This window comes from Nannospalax galili, unplaced genomic scaffold (genome assembly GCF_000622305.1).
Source record: "Nannospalax galili isolate Female #2095 unplaced genomic scaffold, S.galili_v1.0 scaffold69, whole genome shotgun sequence".
NCBI classification, from domain to species: Eukaryota; Metazoa; Chordata; class Mammalia; order Rodentia; family Spalacidae; genus Nannospalax; species Nannospalax galili.
In genome coordinates, this window is record NW_008360297.1 from 2,691,835 (window position 1) to 2,717,216 (window position 25,382).

Sequence of the window (25,382 nt, forward strand, 5' to 3'; positions counted from 1 at the left end):
AGAGTACAGGAAATTTGGTGGGGAATTAGTAAAGGGGTTGCAGATACAGGAGGAAATCTAAATATGATGCAAATATATTCTATTAAATTCACAAAAATTCAGTTAAAAAGTTTTAAAAACTCAAACTAGGTAAAGAATAATCATTTTGTTCTCAGTCATGAATAAAAGAAAATCTAGAAAGAAAAGTGCTTGCTGTTCTTGCAGATAACCAGTTTGGTTCCCCAGCACCCATATGAGCCAACTGACAGTTGCCAGTAACTCCAGCTCCAGGAGATCCAACACCCTCTTTTGACCTCCAAAGGCACCCATATACACATGTGCATACACACAGGAAGGCACAAACATATACATAAATAAAAGTAAAGAGAATCTTTTTTGAAGCAGCTCTCCTAATATACCTTTATATAACATCCAGACGATGATAAGTCCATTTTGATCGCTGGTCGTCAACTTCTGGTACTGTTCATTCCACGTTACAACTTGAACAGCACCTAGAACATTAGAAACAATTCAGAAACATTAGTCACTATGATTAACCTCAAATTTGTATCTTTAAATAAACAACAACAGCATGTTCCAATCAATATACTTTATGTACCACTACCCAGTCTTAAAGTAAAATATTATGCATACAAAAATATTCAGAAAAATCCAGCTACTGAGATTACTAATTATCTACAACAATGCACAATATTCTTTTATATCTACCCTTGTTTCATGTCTTCAAAGCTCCCCCCGAGAGCCAGCTGATAAAGCTGCCACCAGTCTAATGTGGAAACAAATATAAGCATGATTTATCGAACTGGCCTATCCACCACCTGTTTTCCATTCTATTAGTTAAATACTATTAAGTATACCTTATGCCTCTGGGTTCCAAGAATAATTGATTTCATTGTCTTATCCCTAAATACTTTGGTGTGTATTTCCTAAGGATATTCTCTAGCAATAACCTTATTACAAGAAAGTTAACACTAATGAAATACCATGGAACACAGTCCATTTTCAAATACCATCAACTGCCAAAAGAAATGTCCTGTACAGGTGCTTGTTTTTCTCATTCTAGGATCTCATCTAAGATCACCCAGTATATTGTTATATCTTCTTGGTCTCCTTTGATCTAGAATCACAGAATAGATTCTTTGAAAAAATAATATATATTTAGAAATCTATAGAGAGTAACACAATTTTTAATGTATAAAATAACAGCCAGGATTTTTTTTCCAGATTTATCAAAAATGATCCTGTAAAAGTGTTGAATTATTCTGGGACATATGAGTTAAAATTATTACTTTCAGTTGGGCATGGTGGTGTACACCTTTAATCCCAACCCTCAAGAGGCAGAGGCCAGCAGATCAGCAGATCTCTGTGAGATTCAGAACAGCCTGGTCTGCAGAGCAAGTTCCAGGCCAGCTGGGGCTATAGGGAGACCCTGTCTCCAATTTTAAAAAATAAAGATTACATATATATATATATTACTTTCAATATTATTGCAATTTAAAATGGTGACATTACTGGGCCTGGGGAGATGGTTCAGTGGTTAAGGGCACTAGCTGCTCTTACAGAGGGCTTGAGTTCAGTTTCCAGCATCAACATGGCAGATAACAACCATTAGTAACTCCAAGTCCAGGGAATCCAGTGCCCACTTTTGGCCTCCACAAGCACTGCGTGCACATGGTGCACTTACATATATGCAGGCAAAACACTCATACACATAAAAAAAGAATAAATGAATCAATTTTTAATGGTGACATTTCTACATTAAGCACACAATGATCTAAATGTCTAAGTACTGCTCAAATATGCTCAATTTAAAAAAAGGTAAATGACTCACCACTATGGCCTTCAAGATTCTGGTTCATGGAAAGGTTACTGGGGGCTGCAAGACCCCTCAATTTTGAGTCATCTAAAACAAAGCAAAAAAAGTACCAATGCTAAATATATAAAAGTGAAGGATTAAAAGATTGTGATGTATCTTGGGATAGGAGAAGGGTGCATATCTATGACATAATATATAATTTTTTAAAGTATGCCTCATTGTAATCAATTTTTCCCCGATACAAATGTGAGCAATAACTCATGGAGATACTTTGCAAGTTAATTGTTCTAGCAAAATAAAGCAAAGTGCATTAAAGAAGATTATTGGCTCAGTGTATTAAATATACAAACAGAGCTGGACGTGGTTGTGCACGCCTTTAATCCCAGCACTTGGGAGGCAAAGGCAGGTGGATCTCTGTGAGTTCAAGGCCAGCCCGGTCTACATAGTGAGTTCCAAGCCAGCATAGTGAGTTCCATAATGAGACCCTGGGGCTACAGGGAGACCCTGTCTCAAAAAGAAACAAACAAACAAAATAAATATACAAACAGTCATTACTACTGGATATTTCCCAAGAGATAACAAACAGAAGTGTGTATGGATATACATAAAAACATAATGGCCCAAATAGCCAAGATTTTAGAGAGAAAATTTTGCTTGTTTCGTAGACTATTATGCTCACCCATAAACTTGTTCATTCATTCATTCAACAAACAGCTACTAAATGGGGTGCACTGTGTCCAGGCACTATGAACGTTTCTGTGTATAAAATGAGCAAAACGGTCATTTTCTCTTTCAGAGAGCCTGGATTCCATGGGGTGTGAAAGACAGATATTATGTACACATGATCATAAACTGGGAGAGTGAGGACATAATAAGAGACAGTAACAGTAACAGATGGGGCTTAATTCAGACTGAAGGGGGCACCAGGGAGGCTTTCCTTCCAAGTTAGCAAACAGCAGATACAAAGGCTCTGTGCCTCTGAAGGACCAAAAGAAGGCCCATGCCAATGAAAGCGGGAAAACGGCTTCATACAAAGCTACAGTGGCTGGTACAAGAACAGTTATAGCATCTTCACAGGAAATGACAAGAATTTTACATTTTATAGCCACTTAAAATGTTTGTTATATGAGGCTGGAGAGATGGTTCAATGGTTAAGAGCACTGGCTGGTCTTGCAGAAGACCCGGGTTTGAATCCCAGAACCTACATGGTGGCTAACAACCATCCATAACTCCAGTTCCAGGGGATCTGACACCCTCTTCTGACCTCTGCAGGTACTGCATGACACTTACATTCATGCAGGCATTACACTCATAAAATAAAAAATGATAAATAATACTTGTCATACATAAAATATATCACTTAAATTTTTCATTTAAATACACAAATTTTATGATAATCTTAAGAATTTGTGAGAATGAGAATTATAAAACTCAGTTATAGAAAATTCTACTTTCAGATAATAAGTATCCTAAAGAACTGACATTCAGTATTCTGAAAATACTGCCAGAGGAAAACTGTTTTCTACAACACTAGTTCTAATTATCTAGCTGCTATCTTGATAACATTCACAGCAACATATACACAGTTTAACACTGCACCACCTGCCAAACAATTAAGAGTATTGCTGACATATACACTAGGTTGAACATTATTCCGTTTAACATAGGGTTCTTTCACTAAATTAATCTCTTAAAAGCTGTACAACATGCTTAAACTTTATCGTAATCTAAGACATTAGCACTGAAAATTCCACTCTGATGCCTTCAGCAACAGTCACTGCAAAATTAGTGTCACGAGGCTCTCAAGGCTCACAGAATCTAATATATCTGAAGAAGAAGGAAAGCAGCCCCATTTCTCCATTTCTTTATATGGTGCAAAATCACAGTTCCAACAGCAGAACCATGAGTATAAACACATACTGACAGACAATGGTAATAGGCTTCAAAATTCAGTTCAAAATAAAATACTGAACAAATGTCATCTGCTGATGAACAAGTCCCTTGCTAGTAGCAACTCTAAAACTTAACAGTGCAAAAAATATTCATAGACCCCACCTGAAAGTTCTGAGAGAGATAGATTAGATATGGATGGATGGATGGATGGATGGATGGATGGATGGATGGATAGATGGATGGATGGATGGACGGATAGATGATAGATAATTTTAAGGCCAGATGGAAATAAAACTAAGCTTCTATGGTAACAAATAATCTGAAAATACTGACATAAACTTTATAAAAGCACATTACCAGTGTTATTCCTGGATGTTAAAGTCCTGATGAAAGAACGTGCCACTGAAATAAAGCATTGTGTGGCTGAGGAGACAGCTCAGTCAGAAAAGCACTTACCTTGCAAGCATGAGCACCTGAGTAAAGATCCCCAGAGCCCCATAAAAACCCGGGCATGCTGGCATGCACCTGTAATCCCAGAGATGGTGAAATGTGAGGCAGAGACAGACAGATCCCTGGAAGCCCATGTCCAACTAACCTGGCCTACATGGCAAAGTTTCAGGTGAAGGAGAGACTCTGTCTCAAAAAAAGGTAGAAGTGTCTGATGACTGGCAAGCAAGGTGGTCCTCAGACTTCCATACATGCACCGTGCACATGCCCACCCACCTGTGTACCCCACACCGAATGCACACACATATATACACACACAAAATAAATAAGTAAATAAATAAAATAGTTTTAAACCCATGAAGAAAATTTTCAGAATGAAGTAAGTAGTTCCAACAATCCAAAGTACTTCAAAAAGCTCAGTGCAAGTTTTAAAGTTGAAGATGACTAAGAATGAAACCCATAATGTAAGAGAATAAAACATCCTGCCGAAATTATATATAAATATTCACAGGGAGTAGTCATTAGAACTACTAATTACATACAGCAATACACAATCATCTTTTTCCTATCCTATTTCATGCCTACAAAGGCCCCTCTCATGGTCAGCTGCAAACACTGCTACAGATCTGATTAGTAAGCATGAGTCACCATTTAGCCTGACTCTCAAGGATCATGATATATAAAGCATAACCTATTAGAGTCTTGCTTTTGGAGTTTGTTTTTGGCTGACCCCATAATCTCTTTTCACTCATCTTTTTTTCCATTTATTAAGAACACACTCATAAGCATATCTTAAACCTCTGGATTACATGAATAATTTCATTTTTCATCCCTAAATACTCTAATGTATATTTCCGAAGAAAAGGGCATTCTCTTACCAACAACATAGCACACTAAATTCCTAAGAAATTTTCTCTTAGGCACATGATGGTACATGCCTTTAATTCCAGCACTCAAGGGGCAGAGGCAGGCAGATCTCTGTAAGATCCAAGTCAGCTTGGTCTACATGGTGTGTTCCAGGTCAGCTGGGGCTATAGGGAAAACCCAGTCTCAAAAAAAAAAAAAAAATTCTCTTAGGAAAATTTGATTAAAAGGCCAGGTATGGGGGCCTGGTCTATAATGTCAGCACTAGAGAGACTGAGATAGGAAGATTGCAAGTTTGGGGCCATTCTGGGCTACATGGCAAGTTCTAGGCCAATCTAAGCTAAAGTAGACCCTACTGAAAAGAATGAAAGAGAGAGAGAAGAAAAAGGGAAGGAAGGGAGGGAGGGAGGGAGGCAGGGAGGCAGGGAGGGAAGCTGGCTGGTCTGACAGTGCTTGTTAGCATTCATAAGCTGTTATATGCCTAGAATCAAAATGCATGAAAGGGGGTTGGAGAAATGACACATTAAAGGCTCAGGCTCACAACCAAAATACACGGAAGGGATTTTTTGCAACTTGAAGAGAGTGAATTTCTAAGCAGGAGGTACTCATATGCCAACCAGATGCCCTTGCTTCTTTGTACAAATTACTTCAAGGGACTATCACGCTCTCATGGTACAGCAATGGACCCTGACCTGACTGTTCTGAACATTGCAACATGAGCATATTAGAAGTTGCATGCTTACTATCGCAATTAACAGAGGACAGAACAAACACATGGCCCCTAAAAACTTTTCTCTGATCCAGATTTTTGCTTCCAGGCTCTCTGTATCTTCAGCCTTAACAACAAGTAAAGCAAGAGACACTTTGGTTGGGCCTTAGTTCTAGCTATTTAGCAAAGGACAGGGAAGGAAATGGGGAAGGGGGAGGGAGAGAAAGATGTCTAAATGAGTCAGGATAAGGGCCATCCCCCAAGTCCTCCCATGAACAACTCCACCTCAGACCATCAGCCCATAAAAGACTTTTTATCAGGGAAATAGCATAATCTGCCCCAACCCTTTCTGTTTAAAGTGACACTGGCTAGATTGTGAAAAATAATTTTCACAGTAGTTACATGAAGGCTGATGGTGGCTGGAGCTGGGGACAGTGGAGAGATACAAAGGAAAAGGATGGAATCAAGACACACTTGGGAGACAGAAGCAATGGGACTGCTGACAGAGGTGATGAAGGTGATATTGAACGTAGGGGTGGAATTAACTGGAGGGTCCAGCATTCACAAGAAAGTGAATGTAAGGTATTGACTTACATGGAGAAAACTGAAGAAAACTTCTGGGAAAAGATCAAAGTTTGGTTTTAGACATCATAAGTATGAGATGCTTAGGAACCTGTAAATATTCCAATGGAGATGCCCAGGTCTGAAAAATCAGGACTGAGCTATAGGTGTATATGATGATCACCCCATACATGGCATTTAGGGCTGTGGGAATCAGAGAATAAGCCTAGAGAGCATGGGAAGAGGGCCCAGGTACACGCTCTGCAGAATTCCAATCATTAAAAGGCGGTTGCTGGGTGTGGTGGCACTCCTTTAATGACAGCACTCGGAAGACAGAGGCAGGCAGATGTCTATGAGTTCAAGGCCAGCCTGGTGTACATAGTGAGTTCCAGACCAGCTGTGGTTACAGGGAGACCCTGTCTCAAAAAAAAAAAAAAAAAAAGGTGGGGGAGAAGAATCTAGAAAATATAGAGACTCATAAAGAGGCTGAACACTTCTATCTTTAGAAAAATACTATTTTGAAGGCGGAAAGCTATTCCTTAGCTTTGGAACATGTCGCCAGTAAAGGACAAAAAAAGGAGAGGCTGCTATTGAGCATGAAATAAGCTAAGGCAGGAAAATTGCTGCAGGTTCAAAGCCAGACTGGGCTGCATATCAAGTACTAGGCCAGCTCTGTCCCAAAAAGAAAAATGACTATGGAAACCTTGAATGTCCAACACTAGGGTTGGTGAAACAAAATGCAACGTACTGAATATTAAGTAGCAATTAAAAATAGTGCCATAGAACAGAAGATGATTCATGAATAGAAGTATTCCATTTTATTGTTGAGTGATGCTAAGTTAGGTATTTGTTTTAGCTGAGCTGCAACACAATACTTAGAATGTCACATATACATTTGAGAAACAAAACAAAGAAAAAGTACTTTCTTTTAGCACTTTGATTTTTAAGAAAATCAAGGGCTGGAGAGACGGCTCAGTGGTTAAGAGCACTGGCTGCCCTTGCAGAGGACCCGGGTTCAATTCCCAGCATCCATGTGGTGGCTAACAACTGTCCTTAACTCCAGTTCCAGGGGATCTGATGCCCTCTTCTGACTTCCACGGGCATTGCACAACACAGGTATACTTACATACATTCAGGCAATACATTCATACACATAAAATAAAAATGATAAAGAAAATCAAAGCACCGAGAGATAAGGCAAAAAATCAGAAGCCAAACTTTAACTAGCACTGAAGTATCTATCTTCCAAATCTGCCTTTGGCTGGGCATTGTGGTAGACACCTTGTGCCGGATAGCTTTAGTGTCAACTTGACACACCTGGGTTAAGGGAGCCTCAATTGGGAAACTGCGTTCATTGGACTGGCCTGTGGCCATGTCTGTGGTGCATCTTTTTGATTGTTGAGTGATGTGGGAGGGCCCAGCCCACTGTGGGTGGTGCCACCCCTCAGCTGGTGGGCCTGTGTCGCATAAGAAAGCAAGGTGGCTCAGCCAGGTATGATGGCACAGGCCTTTAATCCCAGCACTTAGGAGGCAGAGGCAAGTGGATTTCTGTGAGTTCAAGGCCAACCTGGTCTACATAGTGAGGACAGCTGGAACTACAGGGAGACCCTGCCTCAAAAAGACCCCCCCCCAAAAAAAGCAGGCTGAGCAGGCCAGGGGAGCAAGCCAGTAAGCAGCATTCCTCCAAGGCCTGTGTTCCATCCAGCACCTACCTCCAGGTTCCTGCCCTGAGTTCTAACCTTGGGCTCCCTGATGAACTGAACTGTGACCCAGAAGATATAAAAGGAGATTTGGGCCTTTCCTCCCCAAGCTGGTAGTGGTTAGAGTGTTTTGTCACAGCAATGGAGAAACAAGCTAGGACACACCTCTGATCCCAGTCCTAAGGAGGCAGAGGCAGGAAGATGACCACAAGCTTGAGGCCAACCAGGTTTACATCACAAGTTCCAGCCAAGGCTACACAGTGAGACCTAGGGGGAGAGGGGGATCCCTATCTTTTAGTTCACATAATTAAATGTAGCACATCAAAACCATTATTCTCTTTTTGGCTTAGTCTTTATACAAAGGGCTAAAAACAAGGACTGAAAAGTGAGGCAAACTTAGTTTCAAGTCCCAGCTTTCACTTACTAGCTATGTGACTTTGGGCACATGATTAAATGATTAGAGCCGCAATTCTCTCATCTGGACACCATCTTTATTGCAAAGTCAAATGACTAAGTATAGATTAACCATCCAAAAACATGGAAAATCTTCATCAAATATGATTCATACCACAGTCAAAGTTGTAAGGCAGTGTTACTCAAAGTATGGTCAGGAACACCAGCATTATAAAAGGTGCAAATTCTCAAGCCCATCCCATTCTACTCTGTGGAGTATGGAGCCCATAAATCCTATTTTATAACCCTACTCTTCTGGTAATTTTTTTAAATATTTTATTTATTATTTTTATTTTATGTGGATGTGTGTATTGCCTGCATATAGGTAAGTGCACCTGTGTCGTGCAATGCCCGCAGAGGACAGAAGAGGCTGTCGGATCTCCTGGAACTGGAGTTACAGACAGTTGTTAGCTGCCATGTGGGTGCTGGGATTCAAACCCGGGTCTTCTGCAAAAACAGTGTTCTTAACCGCAGAGCCATCTCTCCAGCCCCTCTTCTGGTAATTCTTACAGATGATGAGATTTAGGAGCCAATGCTGTAAAGAAGCCTAAAATGTAACTTAGCTCAAGTTCCCTCATTTTACAAGAGTGAACACAAGCCCAAAGATGATTGGCAACTTGGTGAAAGTCATTCAGTATCTGTGTGGCATACTGGTTGTAACTTACATATATCTTGATCCCCAGCTATGTTAGGGACTATCAAGATTCCTGGTCTGGGCCAGCATGATGGTTCAGTGGGTAAACACACTTGCACAAGCCTGCTAGCCTGAGTTTGACCTCATTTGGATCCCTGGATCTCACAGTGGAAGGAAAAAACCAACTTCTGAGAGTTGTCTACCCACAGGTCATGACACATACACTCCTGCAACAAACGAGACAGAGGAGGCAGGGGAGCACAATAATCATCAAATAAAATTATTTCTTAAATAATTTTTTTTTGGTCTTTTTTGAGACAGGGTCTCCCTGTAGCCCCAGCTGGCCTGGAATTCACTATGTAGACCAGGCTGGCCTCAAACTCACCGAGATCCACATGCCTCTGCCTCCCAAGTGCTGAGATTAAGGGCGTGCTCCACCATGCCCAGAAATTTCTTAAATAATTTTTTTAAAATGATCTCTAGGGACTGGAGAAATGGCTCAGCAGTTAAGAGCACTGCTGTTCTTACAGAAGACCCAGGTTCAAATTCTAGCACCCACATGGCAGTTAACAATTATCCCTAACTCCAGTTCCAGGGGATCCAACATCCTCTTCTGGCCTCTGCAGGCATTGCACAACATGGATACACTTACATACATGCAGGCATATCATTAATAAATAAATAAATAAAATGTTTTTAAAATTTTAAGATCTTCAATTGGCTGAGCATGGTGGCACATGCCTTTAATCCCAACACTCAAGAGGCAGAGACAGGCAGATCTCCATGAGTTCCAGGCTGGCCTGGTCTACATAGCAAGTTCCAGACTAGCCAGGGGTACACACTAAGACCCTGTCTAACAACCAACGCTAGGAAAGCTAAAGAAATGCAAAACTCCTGTGATTCCAGAGAATTAGAAAGAGAAAGAAATCAAACTGTAAAGTCAAGAGATGTACTGATGGGCCTGGAGAGATGGCTCAGTGGTTAAGAGCACTGACTACTCTTGCAGAGGACCCAGGTTCAATTCCCAGCACCCACATGGAGGCTAACAAGACCTGCAACTCCAGTTCCAGGGGAATCTGACACTTTCTTCTGACCTCCTCAGGCCCTGCATGACACTGGTCCACTTACACACATGCAGGCAATACACGCATACACATAAAATAATTTTTTTTTACTTTATTTTTATGTGTATGCGTGTATTGCCTGTGTGTAGGTAAGTGCACCCGTGTTGTGCAATGCCCACGGAGGACAGAAGAGGCTGTTGGATCCCCTAGAACTGGAGTTACAGTGTGGGTGCTAGGATTCAAACCCGGTCTTCTGCAAGAACAGCCAGTGTTCTTAACCACTGAGCCATCTCTCCAGCCCTAAGAATAATAAAATTTTTAAAAATTTCCATCTTGAAAAATAAAGATAAAAATGTAAGATATATTCCATTTTGTTATATAATCATTGAGAAAAGATGAAACAGACTCACAAATAATATACCAAAAGGTGAGATCTGGGATGTTACTGAAATGCTGATTTGCTTGGTTGCTGACAGCCTTCTAGTAAAACAGCACCATGATTAGATGCAGCATAACACAGTGGCTTAGTTTCATTCCTGGTTATCATTTCCCTCAATAACTTCAGAAACAGCTATCTGATGTTACATTAGGCATTCTATGTCCTTTATTGCAAAAGTACTCCAGAAAAAATCACCACCAAACATTGAGCTTTCTTTTTCCTTTTCAAAAGAATTAAAACTTCGTACTGACAAATACCATGAGCAAATCATACTGAATAAATGACATCAGCCATTTTTTTTCTATCAAATTCACACAGCTTTGCTGGTGATGATCATTACCTGTCTGTGTCTCTAATCTCAAAACTTTCAGTAATCCATCTTCACCACCACATGCTATGAACCCTTGGTCTTTGTTCCAGGATATGCATTTCAACTTCACGTTATTGGGAACAGCAATCTGTTTAAAAAAAAAAAAAAATCAGTAGCTTTTCAGGAAGGAGTTGGGAAGGCAGGTATCTCCAGCAGATGTAGACTGAAGAAAATCTTCCAAGAAGAATCCTGCACGAATCTGTTGTTATGGACCATGCTGATAATCCCCCGCACTTAGGAGGCTAAGACAGGAGAATCCCAAATTGGAAACTACACACCAAGATCCAGTCTCAAAAAAGAGGGACAGAGACAGGAAGGAGGGAAGGGAGAGAGGGAAGCCTTAAGGAAAGACGAGATGTTGAGAAAATGCGCATGGTCCCCTCAATCTTCCAGGCTGTAGTATTTAGTAAAGAAGGAAAGTGCACTCAAGACTGCCGGAAAAGTCACCTCCTGGGTTTTAAAAGGCGAGGACAGAGATCTAAATCCACACCACCATCCTTAATCCCTTTTCCCACGCAACACTTAGGCTACCCTTTTATAATTTCTTTCCTCTTGGCTGGCAGTCCATGATGATCCATCGTCCGGATCAACAAGTGGACGAGGAAAGACCCAGCAGCATCGAATGATCTGTCCATTTGGTCACTCAAAAGGGCCTAGGCAGGATAGGAATGTGGGAAAGTTCTGCGAGAAAGTTGCCGGTGCAGCCAAGGACCATCTGGGGCTCAGAGACCCTCAGGAGGTCGGGAGGTGACGGAGGGATGGAGAAGGCTGGGGAAGCCGCCTGCCGTCCACGAAGGATGCGGGAGTCGGTTCCAAACTGAAGGCGTGGAGGCGGCCCCCGGAAACTCACTTTCTTGCTCAGGTAGAAGAACATCGTGGGAACCCGGAGAGGGCCGCAGCGGTCAAGGCCGGCCGCTTGTCACAGGTTCCGTACATTAGCACCAGCGGGAGGAAGAAGCTTCCGTCGCCTGGCAACCTCCACCGCCCAGTTGCATCCGGGGCGCTGAGAGAACTTCCGGTGTGTCCCTCGCGCGGGGCGCGGGGCGGGATGCCGGCTCCGGCGTTGGGGGCGCTGTAGACCGGCGCGACGCGGCTCGGCTGCCCCCGGGGTGGGTTGGCTTGGCCCTGGCCTCTCTGCTCGGGCTAGGGACGGCTTAGCACCCGCCAAGCCACACTCAGGACTCGCGCGGAAGAAATGGAGCCCCTTTGGATCAGGCTTCGAAATGCCCGCATTTAAGCCCCTTGGCCCATCACCCTTGAAAGAAAAAGTCATCATCGCGTTGGGTAGGCTGGCGCCATCGAACAAATAAATAGCAGTGTGAATGTGCATTTTGAGCATTGCCTTCTTTGGGGGACTGAAGAACCCTCTGAAGCATTTGGGGACTAGGTTTATTGTGATTTGGAATTCTTAACGACCTCAAGGATCCTTGCAAAAGGAGTTGTGTACAAACATTTGATCATTAAAGCTACAATTGTATTGGAGCATAACTTCCCATTTAAAAATATTTGAGATGGGACTAGAAGAGATGGCTCAGCAGTTAAGAGCAGAGAACCTGGGCTCAGTTCCCAGCACCCACATAGCGCTAACAACCGTCCGTAAGTCCAGTTCAGGAGATCCAACACCTTATGCATTACACAACGATGGCTGATCTTATACACATTCAGGCAATACGCTCATACACATAAAATAAAAATTCTATCTCCAACAACAACTCCTTCTCCCCCTCCCCCCATTGTTTATACATCCTCATCGTGTGTCTGTGTATGTGGGTGTGCATGTGGAAACCAGAGGTTGACATCGTGTGTGGTCTTCTATAACCTCTAGTTTTTTGACAGGATCTCTCAGTGAACCTGGAGCTTGCAGTCTAAGCTAGACTGCTCCGGGATCACCTGTTCGCCACTCCCAGCACTGGAGTTACAGGCTTTTAGGTGGGTACTGAGGATTCAAGCACAGGTCCTCATCCTGCCGCCAGCACTGAGCCATTGCTCCTGGTGATCTCGTTGTTTTTGGATATCTGAGTATTACAAAGCCTTCAAATCTAGAAATTCAAGTGGAGCTACCCCGTGACATTATTTGGTCTCGCCTATCTTTTTATTATTTCTGGTTTTCCTTTTTACCATAACCTGCAGCTATTAATATTGGTTTACATAATCACAAGCATGTGCTTTATGAAGCAGCATTAATTTCCCCACCTGAGTCTTTCCTCATCCCAAGCAATCTTCGAATCCCTTGACCTTGGTCTATTATCTCACCACATTCCGGAATTGGCAGAAGCACCAGGTGTTTTGGTCTTCAAATGTACCCAAAATCAGGTCTTCTCTTCATCCTAACACGCCCTTACTATATTGTCCCCACTCTACCTCTCTAAAGCCAGCATTCCATCAGTTCCAAAGCCAGTTTGGATATACTATGGTGTTCCTGCCCTCTTGAGAGGTGACTTATGCCCAAACCACCCAGTATCAATCATGTTTCCTGGAGGACTTTTTTTAAAACGGTCTCATGTATCCCAGGTTGGCCTTCAAACTATCAGCCAAGAATGACCCTGATCTTATCCTCCTGACTCCACCTTCCAAATGCTGAGAATACAGACATGCACCACCATTCATAACTCCAGGTCCGGGGAATCCAGTGCCCTCTTCTGACCTCTATGGGCATTGTACTACAGGGTGTACTCATATACGTGGAAGGGAATACACTCAAACAAAAGAAAATTTTTAAAAAAAAATTTTTTTCATTTCTTTTTGGTGTAGTCGGGCAAGTCCCGGCACTTGGGAGGCAGACGCAGGCAGATATCTGTAAGATCTAGGCCAGCCTGGTCTTCATACCAAGTTCCAGGCAGCTGGTGCTACTGTTGGAACCCCAGTTTGGGGTACCCAACGTCCATAGGAGGCCGCTCCCCAATAACTCAGTCCTCAGACCAGGAGATGCAACAAGCATGAGGATTTATTACATTTTGCAAAACGGACCCCTGCCTCACTCGGAGGGCAGAAGCCCAGAGCCCAGTTCACAGGCTTCTTTTAAAGACAAAGACCACAAACTAGAGAGAAAGCGGCAGTAATGTCACAAGCGGCAGCTATGTGCCAAGCAAAAAAGCGGCGGCTATGTGCCAAGCAGAGGTAGGGGGGATTTCTGGGATGATTTCCAGCTTGGGCAAAGGAGCATGAAAAAGGTCAGCTCAGCTTGTTCTTAGCATTCAGAATTATTTTTTTATTTTTACTTCCTTGTACAGTTCTTTGGCCTGAAGGACTTATTTCCTTGTCTTTAGCCTAGGGGGACTGAATTAGGGTCCTCCTACAAAGAGACCCTATTTCAAAATGACCAAAGAGAAAAGATACTTTAGGTGTAAATCTGTACATTATATTTGCATGTCAGGAATTGATATTAATGTAAAATTTATCATTCTATGTAAATATAGATAACTACACATTCCCTCTCGCACAACATAATTAAAGTGTATTTTAATTAACACATTTATTGTGTAAAATAATGGGTTACATTGTGATTATCTTCATACATACATATAAAGACGTTTGATTATACCCACCTATAGTCCCTCTCTTCTACTCCCCTCCCCCTTCCCTAAAACTCTCCTTATCACTCCCCCATCCAAATTCCACAAATGAGAGAAAGCATGGTATGCCTTTGTAAATCTGATTTATTTCACTTAACATGATGATTATCATTTTGTTTTCCTGCAAACGATATGATCTTACCCCACTTTATGGCTAAATATCCATCATGAATACATGCCACACTTTTCTCCGTTCAGCCACTGATAGGCACTGAGGCTGATTGCACCACTTGGTCAATGTGAATAGTGCTGCACTAATAAACATGGATGTACAGGCATCTCTATCATTTGATGGCTTTGAAATTCTTTGGGTATGTACCCAATACGGGCATAGGTGGATCATGTGGTAGATGTAGTTTTAGTTTGGTGGGGAACCTCCATGCTTAAATCCTTTTGTTTACCTTGAACTGTCATTTTAAGCCTCCAGAGTGTGTGATGAAAGAGCATCAATATTTTGTCCTTTCATTTTCTTAGCTGTTAAATATTCAACAATTATTAATTTAGTTCAACATAAATGTTTAATAGAAAAAAAAAACACGAATTGCCCTCCCCAAAAAAACCCAGCCAAGACATTAAAGTATAAAGACACTAACTTTTTATTAAAAACAATACAAACCCAAACAGAATCAAATAGTGCACAATTTAAACGACTTTCTTGTTCCAAAAATTATAAGCTACACTTTTAAAAGGATATGTATATTTGGTACATTTTGAGTGAAAGAAGTTGGGCTTATTACTGACATTTTTAGATATTAGATCTTGTTATATTAATTTTATAAATAGGCAATTTTACCAATTAGATCCTAAAGTAAAATGATAAAATTCAGGATGTTTTTGTCCTTGGCAAAAATGTTAGCACCCTAAATTCACAGCTAGTACTCTTCAGTTGTTCATTTCTATGACATTATTGAATTAAAAAAGGCATGTAACAGTCAATCTGTGTCAATTATTTTTAGGTAAATAAGTATTGCAATCCTGTGATTGTGCCTTCAATAACAGGTACCCCAGCAAAAATGAGCAAAAACAAAAAGCATTAAACAATTCTAAATACATTCATCTCAATTTGGTTATTTGGACTTTTTATATGTAAATACTTCATAAAATTTTAATTCTCAATAATAAGGCTGGTTTATATTATAAATATGACCCAGAGAAAATAGATTTAGAATTTCCACTAGTAATATGATTATCTTACTAATAATATAAATGTGTGAAAATTAAATGGCTCAATCAGTAAATAATGAAACATTAAACTTTTCACCTTATATCTGTCAGTCATTTCACAGTCATAACTTAGAGATACTGAAGTCTGCTCCTAAAAGTCTACACATTTATTTCCTTGGAAAATGATAATGATGCTCCAGAAAATTGTCATACTATTTATCAAAGAATATTCAAGCATCTATAATGATGAAATATTAGCAGGAACATTGGAGATAAAGTATACAAAAGACGGAGTATTAAGGATAGCGCTCTGAATTTCCAGCTGAGGATTCTGAGCAATTTCACTACGTGCTTGTTATTCGTGTACTTGCAACTTCTTCAGAATGTCATCAAGTGGCTAGTTGTTAAGGCTGATACAGCTTGCTTTACACAATAGAGCACATAAGCACACCTTCTAACACTACCACAAGATAAGATTATGTTCTGCTGCAAATGAAAAAAAAATAAACAAAACTATTTTCTCATCAAAAGTCTAATGAAATCTAAAATCCAGAAATTCATGATAAAATTATGCCAATACAGGGGTCTTCAAATATTTTTGCCTCATACCAAATTTAATTGGGATGACATCTCAGTGAGGAGCAATATTTATGAAATCGTGATTAAAGGAATTGTTGCATGGTCCCTTTGTTTGGCTCTGGAGACTTTACTTTTTCTTAATAGACTGAGGTAAAAACAGTTCCTTCTTATACAGTAGAATGACAGTACTCAGATGGGAAAGAACGTGCCAGCTGATCCCAAACACCATCTTAAGCATGTGAAGGATTTGGAAGCTCATTCCTTTATGACTTCTGTACCCTCCTTGAAAGTCTGCCCCTTCCTAGGTTCTACCTACCCTGACTGAATTCCATTCCTCTAAGAATAGAGTTGTTAACAAGCTCTGCCAAGATAAAGCATTTTTTTCTGAGTTGGTGCTTTGAGTCAAGCACTGACTGAAAATTTCTGAGATATTGTCATGTTACATTTTGAAACTGTTTCTTGACAGTCTGGCTGACCAAATTGTATAATCATATGTCATGTCAGATATAACGTCCCATAGATCAGCTGATTTTTTTTTTTCTGGACATAGATTTTTGAACTAAGAAAGTTAGGTTAAAGAAGCATATATCTTAGCCGGGCGTGGTGGCACACGCCTTTAATCCTGGCGCTTGGGAGGCAGAAGCAGGCAAATCTCTGTGAGTTCAAGGTCAGCCTGGTCTACATAGCAAGTTCCAGGCCAGCTGGGGCTACAGGGAGACCAGACACATGTACCCCTATGAAAAGGCCCCAAGGAAATAAATAGTTATACACCTTTTACATGTAAATATTAAATGAGTAAATATGGTCTATTAAGCCATTGGAAATAATTCTGAAATTGATTTTAATATACATTACCACTGTTTATCTTTTCCTTGAATTTTTTATGTTATATGTAAGAGTTTTATCCTGCATGTATACAAGTGCGCCACATGCATGCAATGCCTACAGAGGCCAGAAGAGAGCACTGAATCCCCTGGAACTGAAGTTTCAGATGGCTGTTAGCCACCACTTGGGTGTTGGGAACTAAACCTGGGTCTTTTGCAAGAGCAGCCCGTGCTCTTAACTGCTGAGCCATCTCTCCAGCCCTGCTACCACTTATCTTAAAACAATGAATAAGGTACTTGCCTGTGGGATGTCCTGAAATGGTTTGGCTCAGGTGTAGTATCTAGTTTGGCTTCAAGAAGTAGCCGTTAGGGCATTCTTGTGTTGATTGCTGTGCTATTTCAACTAGCCAAGCTATGGAATCAACCAAGGTGCTGAATGTTTAAAGAAATGGATGAAGTAAATCTGGTATATCTTGAAATGCTGTTCAGCCATATACCAGAATGAAATTCTGTCATTAGCAGCAGCATAGATGGAACTGGAGGACCTTATGTTAAGTGCAATGAATTGGGCACAGAAGGACAAATCCTCCATATGCTCACATATAGTAGGTTAAAGGTTGATTTCATAGAGGTAGAGAATTTAGTAATAGTAACTAGACATCTGGAAAGGTGTGTGGGAAGCAAGGATACCTAAAGACTGCCACACAATAGGGAAACTATGGTTTACAATAATTCTATTAGAGGATTTTGAATGTCCCCAACACAAAGAAATTATGTGTTTGATCTGATCACTGTATATTGTATATATATATGTACCAAAGTATCACATTGTGCCCCGTAAAAATGTGTACTCTGTGTTAATCAAAAATAAAAACTTTTAAATCATTTAAAAAAAAAAAAAAGAAACATATAGGCTAGAGCTGTAGCTCAGCTAGTAGAGTGATTGCCTAGTGTGCATGAAGTCCTGGGTTCAATCCCCAGTACCTCACAGAACAAGGCCTGGTGGCACAGCCCTGTAATTATAGCACTTAGGAGATAGAAGTGGGAGGATCAGAGATCCAGGGTCACCTTCATCTATATAGCAAGACTGAGGCTAGCCTCTACTACATGAGCCCTTGTCTCAAAAAATAAATAAGTTTTTAAAAAGAAAAGAAAAACCAAAAAAACAAATAACTTTCCAGAAAGGATATGTTTGGTGTTCAGTCTCTGGAGATGGGAGCTGACCTTCTCCTGGAACACCAGTGTGGCTTCACAGCTGCAGGTGTCCGTTGTGGAAATGAGGCTTCGTGCTTCTTCAATGTCTAAAGGTGGTGACAGTACACAAAATGTTAGAGCTAACCAGGAACTGTAACAAAGTGGGGGCTGGGGAGGAAAAGCACCCACCTAGCACATGCAAGGCCCAACATGGAAGGGCAATAAAGGGAATTAGATTAGGAAATCTACAATTCAACATTGCTTTTAAAAAGACTTACCTAGACACATTTTCTATTAATTAAAATAATATAAAAGCAAAACTGAAGAGAAAACTATTTGGTAAGGTTAATTTCACAGAAAACTTTTTATTAGGGAACAGTAGGAATGTTTCGAATTGTCAAAACTGGATGATGATTATATGAAAGTTCACTGTATTTTTCTCCATACTTTCATAATTATCAGAAGTTATCTATGCTATAATTTTTATAGGTTGATACAGAAATAAGACAATGCTCCTGTGGTACTGGCTCCTCATTAAGGAATAAAGATGAGAACAGCAGCTGTGTGTCTGAATCATTTCAAAGATTAAAGGTTGGTAACACCTGATTTCCTACAAAGGACTGCTATGCTATTGAATGATGTAAATGGAGAATTATAGTTTTTCCCACACATACTTCAGAACTAAAAATTCAGAGTTATATTGTCATTTAAACAAATATGGGAGCATGATTTATTCTGTTATTCAGCCAGACAGCTGCTCCTGTTCAATATCAGAGTCCCTAAATTCCAGAGAAGTAAAGGTAACATCCCTGTCTGAAGACAGATGTATAATTTTCCAATTGAATAGAATGACTGCCTGAGGACAATGAATGCACTTTTGTTCCAACATTTTATCCCATATTCTATAAAAGATACAATATATGGTTAGGGGACCATAAATTCATTTACGTGAATAGAACTTATCTACTTGTCAAATCTTAATGAATTTTTAGGGACAATGAGTTCAAATCCCCTCTTTTTTAATATTTTATTTATTATTTTTATTTTATGTGTATGAGTGTTATGTCTGTATGTAAGTAAGTGCACCCATGTCATGAAATGCCCACAGAGGACAGAAGAGGCTGTCGGATGCCCTAGAACTGGAGTTACGGGCAGTTGTTAGCTGCCATGTAGGTGCTGGGATTTGAACCCAGGTCTTCTGCAAGAACAGTCAGTATTCTTAACCCCTGAGCCATCTCTCCAGCCCTCAAATCCCCTCTTAAAGACCATTAGTCAGTAAACCAGTGTGTGTGTGTGTGTGTGTGTGTGTGTGTGTGTGTGTGTGTGTGTATATACACATGGAGGCCAAAGGTCAATATCAAATATCTTCTTTTCTCACTGTCCGCCTTATTTCTGAGACACATTCCTCACTGAACCTCATTGATTAGCTAGATTGGCTGGCCAGCAGCCCCCAGAATTTTTCTGTCTCTGCCTCCCATCACTGGGATTACAGGCACAAGCTGCCACATATGACTTTTTATATAGGTGCTGGGGATCCAAATGCAGGTATTCACTTTATGCATTTAGTCATCTCCTCAGGCCCTATTTACTTTCTGAAACAAAGTCTCATACAGCTCAGGCTGGCCTCCAACTTACTATGCATCTAACACTCACTACCTCCACACCTGGCCAGAAAGTATCTGTCAAACATCAGCGACATATCACCATCTCTGTAAAGTGTAAGACGAATGCCTGTAACTAATCAATGTTCTTACTTAGTAATCACTAAGCTTGTGAAGGCACATGCTCAGTGGGATAGTCTTACTAAAACACTCCTTGAAAAATTATAAAGTGGGGACTGGAGAGATGACTCAGTAGTTAAGAGCATTGATTGCTTTTGCAGAGAACCCAGATTTGGCTCTCAGCAGCCATATGGAAGCTGACAACCATTTGTAACTTTAGTTCCAAGGGATCTACACCCTCTTCTGACCTCCACTGGCATTGCACTACACGGGTGCACCTACCCACATGCAGGCAATACACTCATAAACATAAAATAAAAATAAAATATTAAAAAATTATAAAACTTGGATATAGCAAAATTAAAAGTTGAGAAATGGAGCCATTCACAATAATATCAAAAAGAATAAAATACGAATGTTTAGGTGTAAAACTTGTACACTGAAAACTACAAGACACTGAAAGAAATTAAAAACCTAAACATGGAATGATGCCGTATTACTGAATGCACTGGAAGTGCCAAAGTGACAGTACTCCCAGGTTGATCTATGCGTTTGATACAATGCCTATCAAAGTCCTTGTTGCCATTTTGAGAGAAACTGACAAGCCGATCCTAAAATTCATGTGGAAATGCAAGCGAACCAGCATAACCAAAGTAGCCTTCCAAAGAACAAACGAGGACTCATATTTCCTCATTTCAAAACTTTCTACAAAGCTACAGTAATCAAGGCACTGTGGTGTTGCCATACATAAGGATGACATTTGAATCAATGGAATGAAATAAAGATTTCAAAAACACTTCACATATAGACTACTGATTTTCAGTAAGGGTAGGAAGACAATAAATAAGGGAAGGAAGAGTCATTTCGACGAATGATGCTGGATACCTGGGTATCACAAGAAAAGACGGAAATGGGACAGTGACCTCATGTCATTATTCGTTTATTAATCATTATTAAAAACCAATTCGAAATGGCTCATTGGACCTAAATGAAGGCTAAACTAGAAAACCCTTAGAAGAAAACACAGTCTTCATGAATTTGGCTTAGAAAGTGGTTCTTAGGTATAACATTAGAAACAGTAAAAAAAAATAGATAAAATGGACTTTATCAAAATTGAAACTTTTTGTGCTTGGAAGGACACCAAGAAAGTAAAAGGCAACTCACAGAATACAAAGCTTTTTCAAATCAAATATCTATAAGAAGAAAGTGCAAGTTACATACTACAACTCAATGAAAAGACAGAAAACCAAGCCAGGTTGTAGTGGTGCATGCCTGTAATCCCAGCATTCAAGAAGCTGAGATACAATGATCACAAATTCAAGACGTACCTAAGCTATACAGGAAGACCCCATATCAAAACAGTAAATGATAGAAAACCTGATTTTTAAAGTGGGAGGGCTGGGGTTATACCTCAGTGCTTACTGTGTGCTGTTTCAGTGGTGTTGCTTTTATTCTGTCGTAGAATGTTAACACTCTCTCTGCCCTGTCTAGACTTTATCTCTTGTTCTTTTGGGGAACCTCACAGAGAACTATATATAACAGTAGTTCCATGAATACATACTGAATAAATAAAGGGAGGGAAGGAGGAAGGGAAAGAGAGAGGAGGGAGGGATGGAGGGAAGAAAGAGAGAGAGAAAGAGAGAAAGAAAGAAAGAAGGAAAGAAAAAAAGAAAGCTAAACAAATAAGATGAGGAGACAGCCCAATCTATTGTAGATCACGTGGTGTTCCCTATGTTCTAGGGGGAAAAATTCTCAAGATTGATTTTTCTGCAGAATACTCACTTAGGTAGCATGACAGCACCTACACTTACTCAAATTCTGAAGGCATCTAGGTCCTGGTTACCCTCACCTTTCCAAAGAAGCCAATCTTCATTTCAAATGATGAAATACCTACTGAGCACCTTCATTATGTCAGAAGCTATGGGAGATGCTAAAAATACAGACAGGATCACCACCTTTGGGTATTAGTGTTTACAATCTGCTAAGTATGAAAACAGAAGTCCAAAACTAAACTATTTTATTATTCTTTGAAACAGGAGCTCATGTACCCCAGGTTGGCCTCAAACTTGCTATGTTGCAGAGAATGACCTTGAATTTCTGATGGCCAATGGAGGCCAGCAGAGGGCATTGCCTCCCCTGGAACTGGAGTTACAGACAATTGTTAGCTGCCATGTCACCTGGGAACCAAAGCTTGGTCCTCCCAAGGATCCAGCTCTCCAACACCCCCCTACCCATTTCTAACCAAGCCTCATTCTGTTCCTTCTATCCACAGGTTATTTTGATCACCAGGGTCCTGACTTCCAATAGTCTCCTTACTCACCCCCCCAACCCCATTCTCTCCATCAACTCTCCATCCAGCAGCTGCAGTGGCTCTTAAAAATACAGAGTCAAAATCCGGGCATGGCGGCGCACGTCTTCAGTCTCGGTGCTCAGGAGGCAGAGGTAGGTGGATCTCTGTGAGTTCAAGGTCAGCCTGGTCTACATAGTGAGTTGCTGGGGCTACAGGGAGACCCTGTCTCAAAAAGACCAAAAAATAAAATAAAAAAATAAACACACACACACACACACACACACACACACACAGAGTCATGTCATTCCACTGCTTTAAACCCATCTGTGGATTTCCACTGCCCTTACACCATGAACCCTTTCTCATGGCCAGATGATCAGCATGATTTGGGACCTGACTAATTTCTAAGCCATCCAGTGCCTTGTTTCCTTTCCCCTGGATGGTCATACACCCTTCGTGCCAGCTGCCTTTTGTTTCCTCTCATCCTCTAAGCCACTACAAAGGACTTAGAACTACTCTTCTTCCCCCCAAGCTCCAATCTCTTTGCCACTGCTTCTCCCCAGCTCCCTAGAAGTCCTTCCTCAGACAGCTTCCCAGGCTGAAGTCCATCCCCCAGCCCCTGTTGTCAGCACCTTGGTCTTCATCAACACTGTTCTCATCAAATTGGTATATTTGTTTTCACTTGCAAAAGTGACAAGAGAAGTAAATTGCCACAAAGAACAAAGTGGCAAGTTCAGGGTATGTTCCTGGTTATCAAACAGACTACAGTGGCTGGACCAGAAGATCTGGGGAGAAGGACTGAATATGGGGGCAAATAGAGCAAGAACTCTGCGTGTGTGTGTGTGTGTGTGTGTGTGTGTGTGTGTGTACATGCATTGAGACCAGGTCTTGTGTATCCCAGGTGGCCTCAAATTCTCCACATTCTTTTTTTTAAATACTTTATTATTTTTATTTTATGTATATGTGACTATATTGCCTGCATGTGTGTAAGTGTACCTGTGTCGTGCAATGCCCATGGAGGTCAGAAACGGGGTGTCAGATTACTCTGGAACTGGAGTTACAGACAATTGTTAGCTGTCATGTGGGTGCTGGGAACTGAACCCCGGTCCTCTGCAAAAGCAGCCAGTGTTCATAACCACTGAGCCATCTCACCAGCCCCAGAAATTCTCTCCATTCTTGAACAGCCTGATAATCCTGCCTCTTAACTCCCAAGTGCTTGGATTCCAAGTGTGTACCACTGTGCCCAGTAAAGGAAACAGTTGCCTGACCTGTTTGCTTTGTTTGTTTGTTTGTTTGTTTGTTTGTTTGTTTGTTTGTTTGAAATGCTAGGGACTGAACCTAGGGCCTTGCCAATACTAGGCAAACCCTCTACTACTGAGCTATGTCCCCAGGAGACGGAAAGTTTTAAGAGACAAGATGCAGTGGAACAATAGTTCCCAGGGGCCAGGGAGTGGGGAACTGGAGTTACCGTTCCACGAATACAGAATTTTAGTTTGGGAATTGAAAATATTCTGGATATGGTTAGTGGTGACTGTTGTACAACAGTGTGGACATACTGGATGCCAAGAACTGTACACTTAAAGTGGTTGGGAGGGTAAGTTTCATGTTATACACATTTTACCACAATGAAAAAGAAAAGAGACTTAGACATTAATTATAAATAGAAGGAAAAAGGGATGTGATCAGATCATAGAAGGTAGAGTATCTAGCAGAAGAGGACACATGTTTTATCCTTGTAGCCAGCTAGATAGAAACCAACTCTAGGAGGCTCACAAGTAGATATGATAAAAGAACAGCTTCCGCCTAGATTTTCCCATGAAACAAAATCTACTCAAAGAGCCAATTCTTACCTGAACATGTCTTCTTATCATCATTCAAGGTGTAGCCAGGGAAGCAGTCACAGTGGTAGGATGCTGCCCCGTCACTCACGCAGATGTGCTGGCAACCATGAGTGCCCAGAGCACACTTGTTTCGAACTGGCCCAGAACCACGCGGTAAAGAAAATATTTTCCCATTAGTTACATAGAAAACAAGACACAAACTTCTAAGATACAAAGCTTTGGTTGGTCCCAGGCAGCACAGAGAATGCCACCTTCAGTAATCAGCTGCAGCCCAGTGTTCCAGGAGAAGGTCTCGCTTCCTTCACACATGGCACACCCTTGGCCTCACTGGTTACCCAGCCATCCCTTCCCTTTTTCTCTCCTATAACTGTCTGAATGGAGTCTTCTCTTTTCTCTTTCCCATTGCACTAGATGGCACTGAGTCTTGGTAAGATTACAGAACTTACCTTTGACATTTCTAATAACTATCAATGCAATTTATGTATCAACACCAAAAGTAGTCTATTAGGGAGCTTGTGGTAATTAATCTTGATAGTCAGCTAGAATCACCTAGGAGACAAACCTTTGGTCATATCTGTGAGGTAGTTTCTAGATAGGGTTAACTGAGTTGGAAGAGCCACCATAAATGTGGTGGCACCATTCCATGGGCTGGAATTCTCCACTGAACAAGAACGAGAAAGGTGGCTGAGCATAAGCATTTATCTCTATCTGCTTCCTGACTGGATGCAATGTGCCCAGGTACCTCATGCTCCTGTCACCCTAATTCCCATCCATCATGGACTGTACCCTCAAACTGTGAGCCAAAATAAACCCTTCCTTCCTAAGTTGCTTCTGTAAGATTTTTTTAAAATATTTTATTTATTATTTTATGTGTATGAGTGTATTGCCTACATGTATGTAAGTACACCTGTGTCATGCAATGCCCACAGAGGTCAGAAGAGGGCGTTGGGTCCTTTGGAACTGGAGTTATGGATGGTTGTTAACTGCCATGTGGGTGTTAGGAACTGAACCCAGGTCCTCTGCAAGAGCAGTCAGGGCTCTTAACCACTGAGCCAGCTCTCCAGCCCCTCTAATAAATATTTCATCACAGCAATGAGGAAAGTAACTAATGAAGCCTTCATTGTATATAAAGCTAAGTCTGAGGCTACACTTTTTAAAAAAATTATATAAAACAAAGGATAATATTGCCCAAGGACCAACCCTTGCTACCTTATAAAATAGGAAAGAGAACATTGACCTGGAGAAAC

At 40.9% G+C, this 25,382-nt stretch overlaps 2 protein-coding genes across 5 annotated transcripts in view; both read right to left on the minus strand.

Moving 5' to 3' along the window:
- Wdr35 (WD repeat domain 35) overlaps positions 1 to 11,966 on the minus strand; it is a 74,471-nt gene extending 62,505 nt beyond the window's left edge. For 2 of the 3 annotated variants that reach the window (XM_008824199.2, XM_008824200.3), the window contains exons 1-4: positions 11,801 to 11,966; positions 10,921 to 11,038; positions 1,832 to 1,903; positions 399 to 491 (exon numbers count right to left, since the gene is read on the minus strand). In XM_008824199.2, coding sequence (XP_008822421.1) covers positions 399 to 491; positions 1,832 to 1,903; positions 10,921 to 11,038; positions 11,801 to 11,824 — 307 coding nt within the window. In that variant the 5' untranslated portion in view covers positions 11,825 to 11,966. Of the gene's footprint in view, positions 1 to 398; positions 492 to 1,831; positions 1,906 to 10,920; positions 11,039 to 11,800 lie in introns of those variants that run through there. The other variant, XM_029559203.1, reaches the window with a different exon arrangement.
- A 3,173-nt stretch (positions 11,967 to 15,139) lies between these two features.
- Positions 15,140 to 25,382, minus strand: part of Matn3 (matrilin 3) — a 25,856-nt gene continuing 15,613 nt past the window's right edge. For both annotated transcript variants that reach the window (XM_029559205.1, XM_029559204.1), the window contains 3 exons: positions 24,145 to 24,270; positions 18,280 to 18,390; positions 15,140 to 16,079 (listed from right to left, as the gene is read on the minus strand). In XM_029559205.1, coding sequence (XP_029415065.1) covers positions 16,042 to 16,079; positions 18,280 to 18,390; positions 24,145 to 24,270 — 275 coding nt within the window. In that variant the 3' untranslated portion in view covers positions 15,140 to 16,041. The remainder of the gene's footprint in view (positions 16,080 to 18,279; positions 18,391 to 24,144; positions 24,271 to 25,382) is intronic.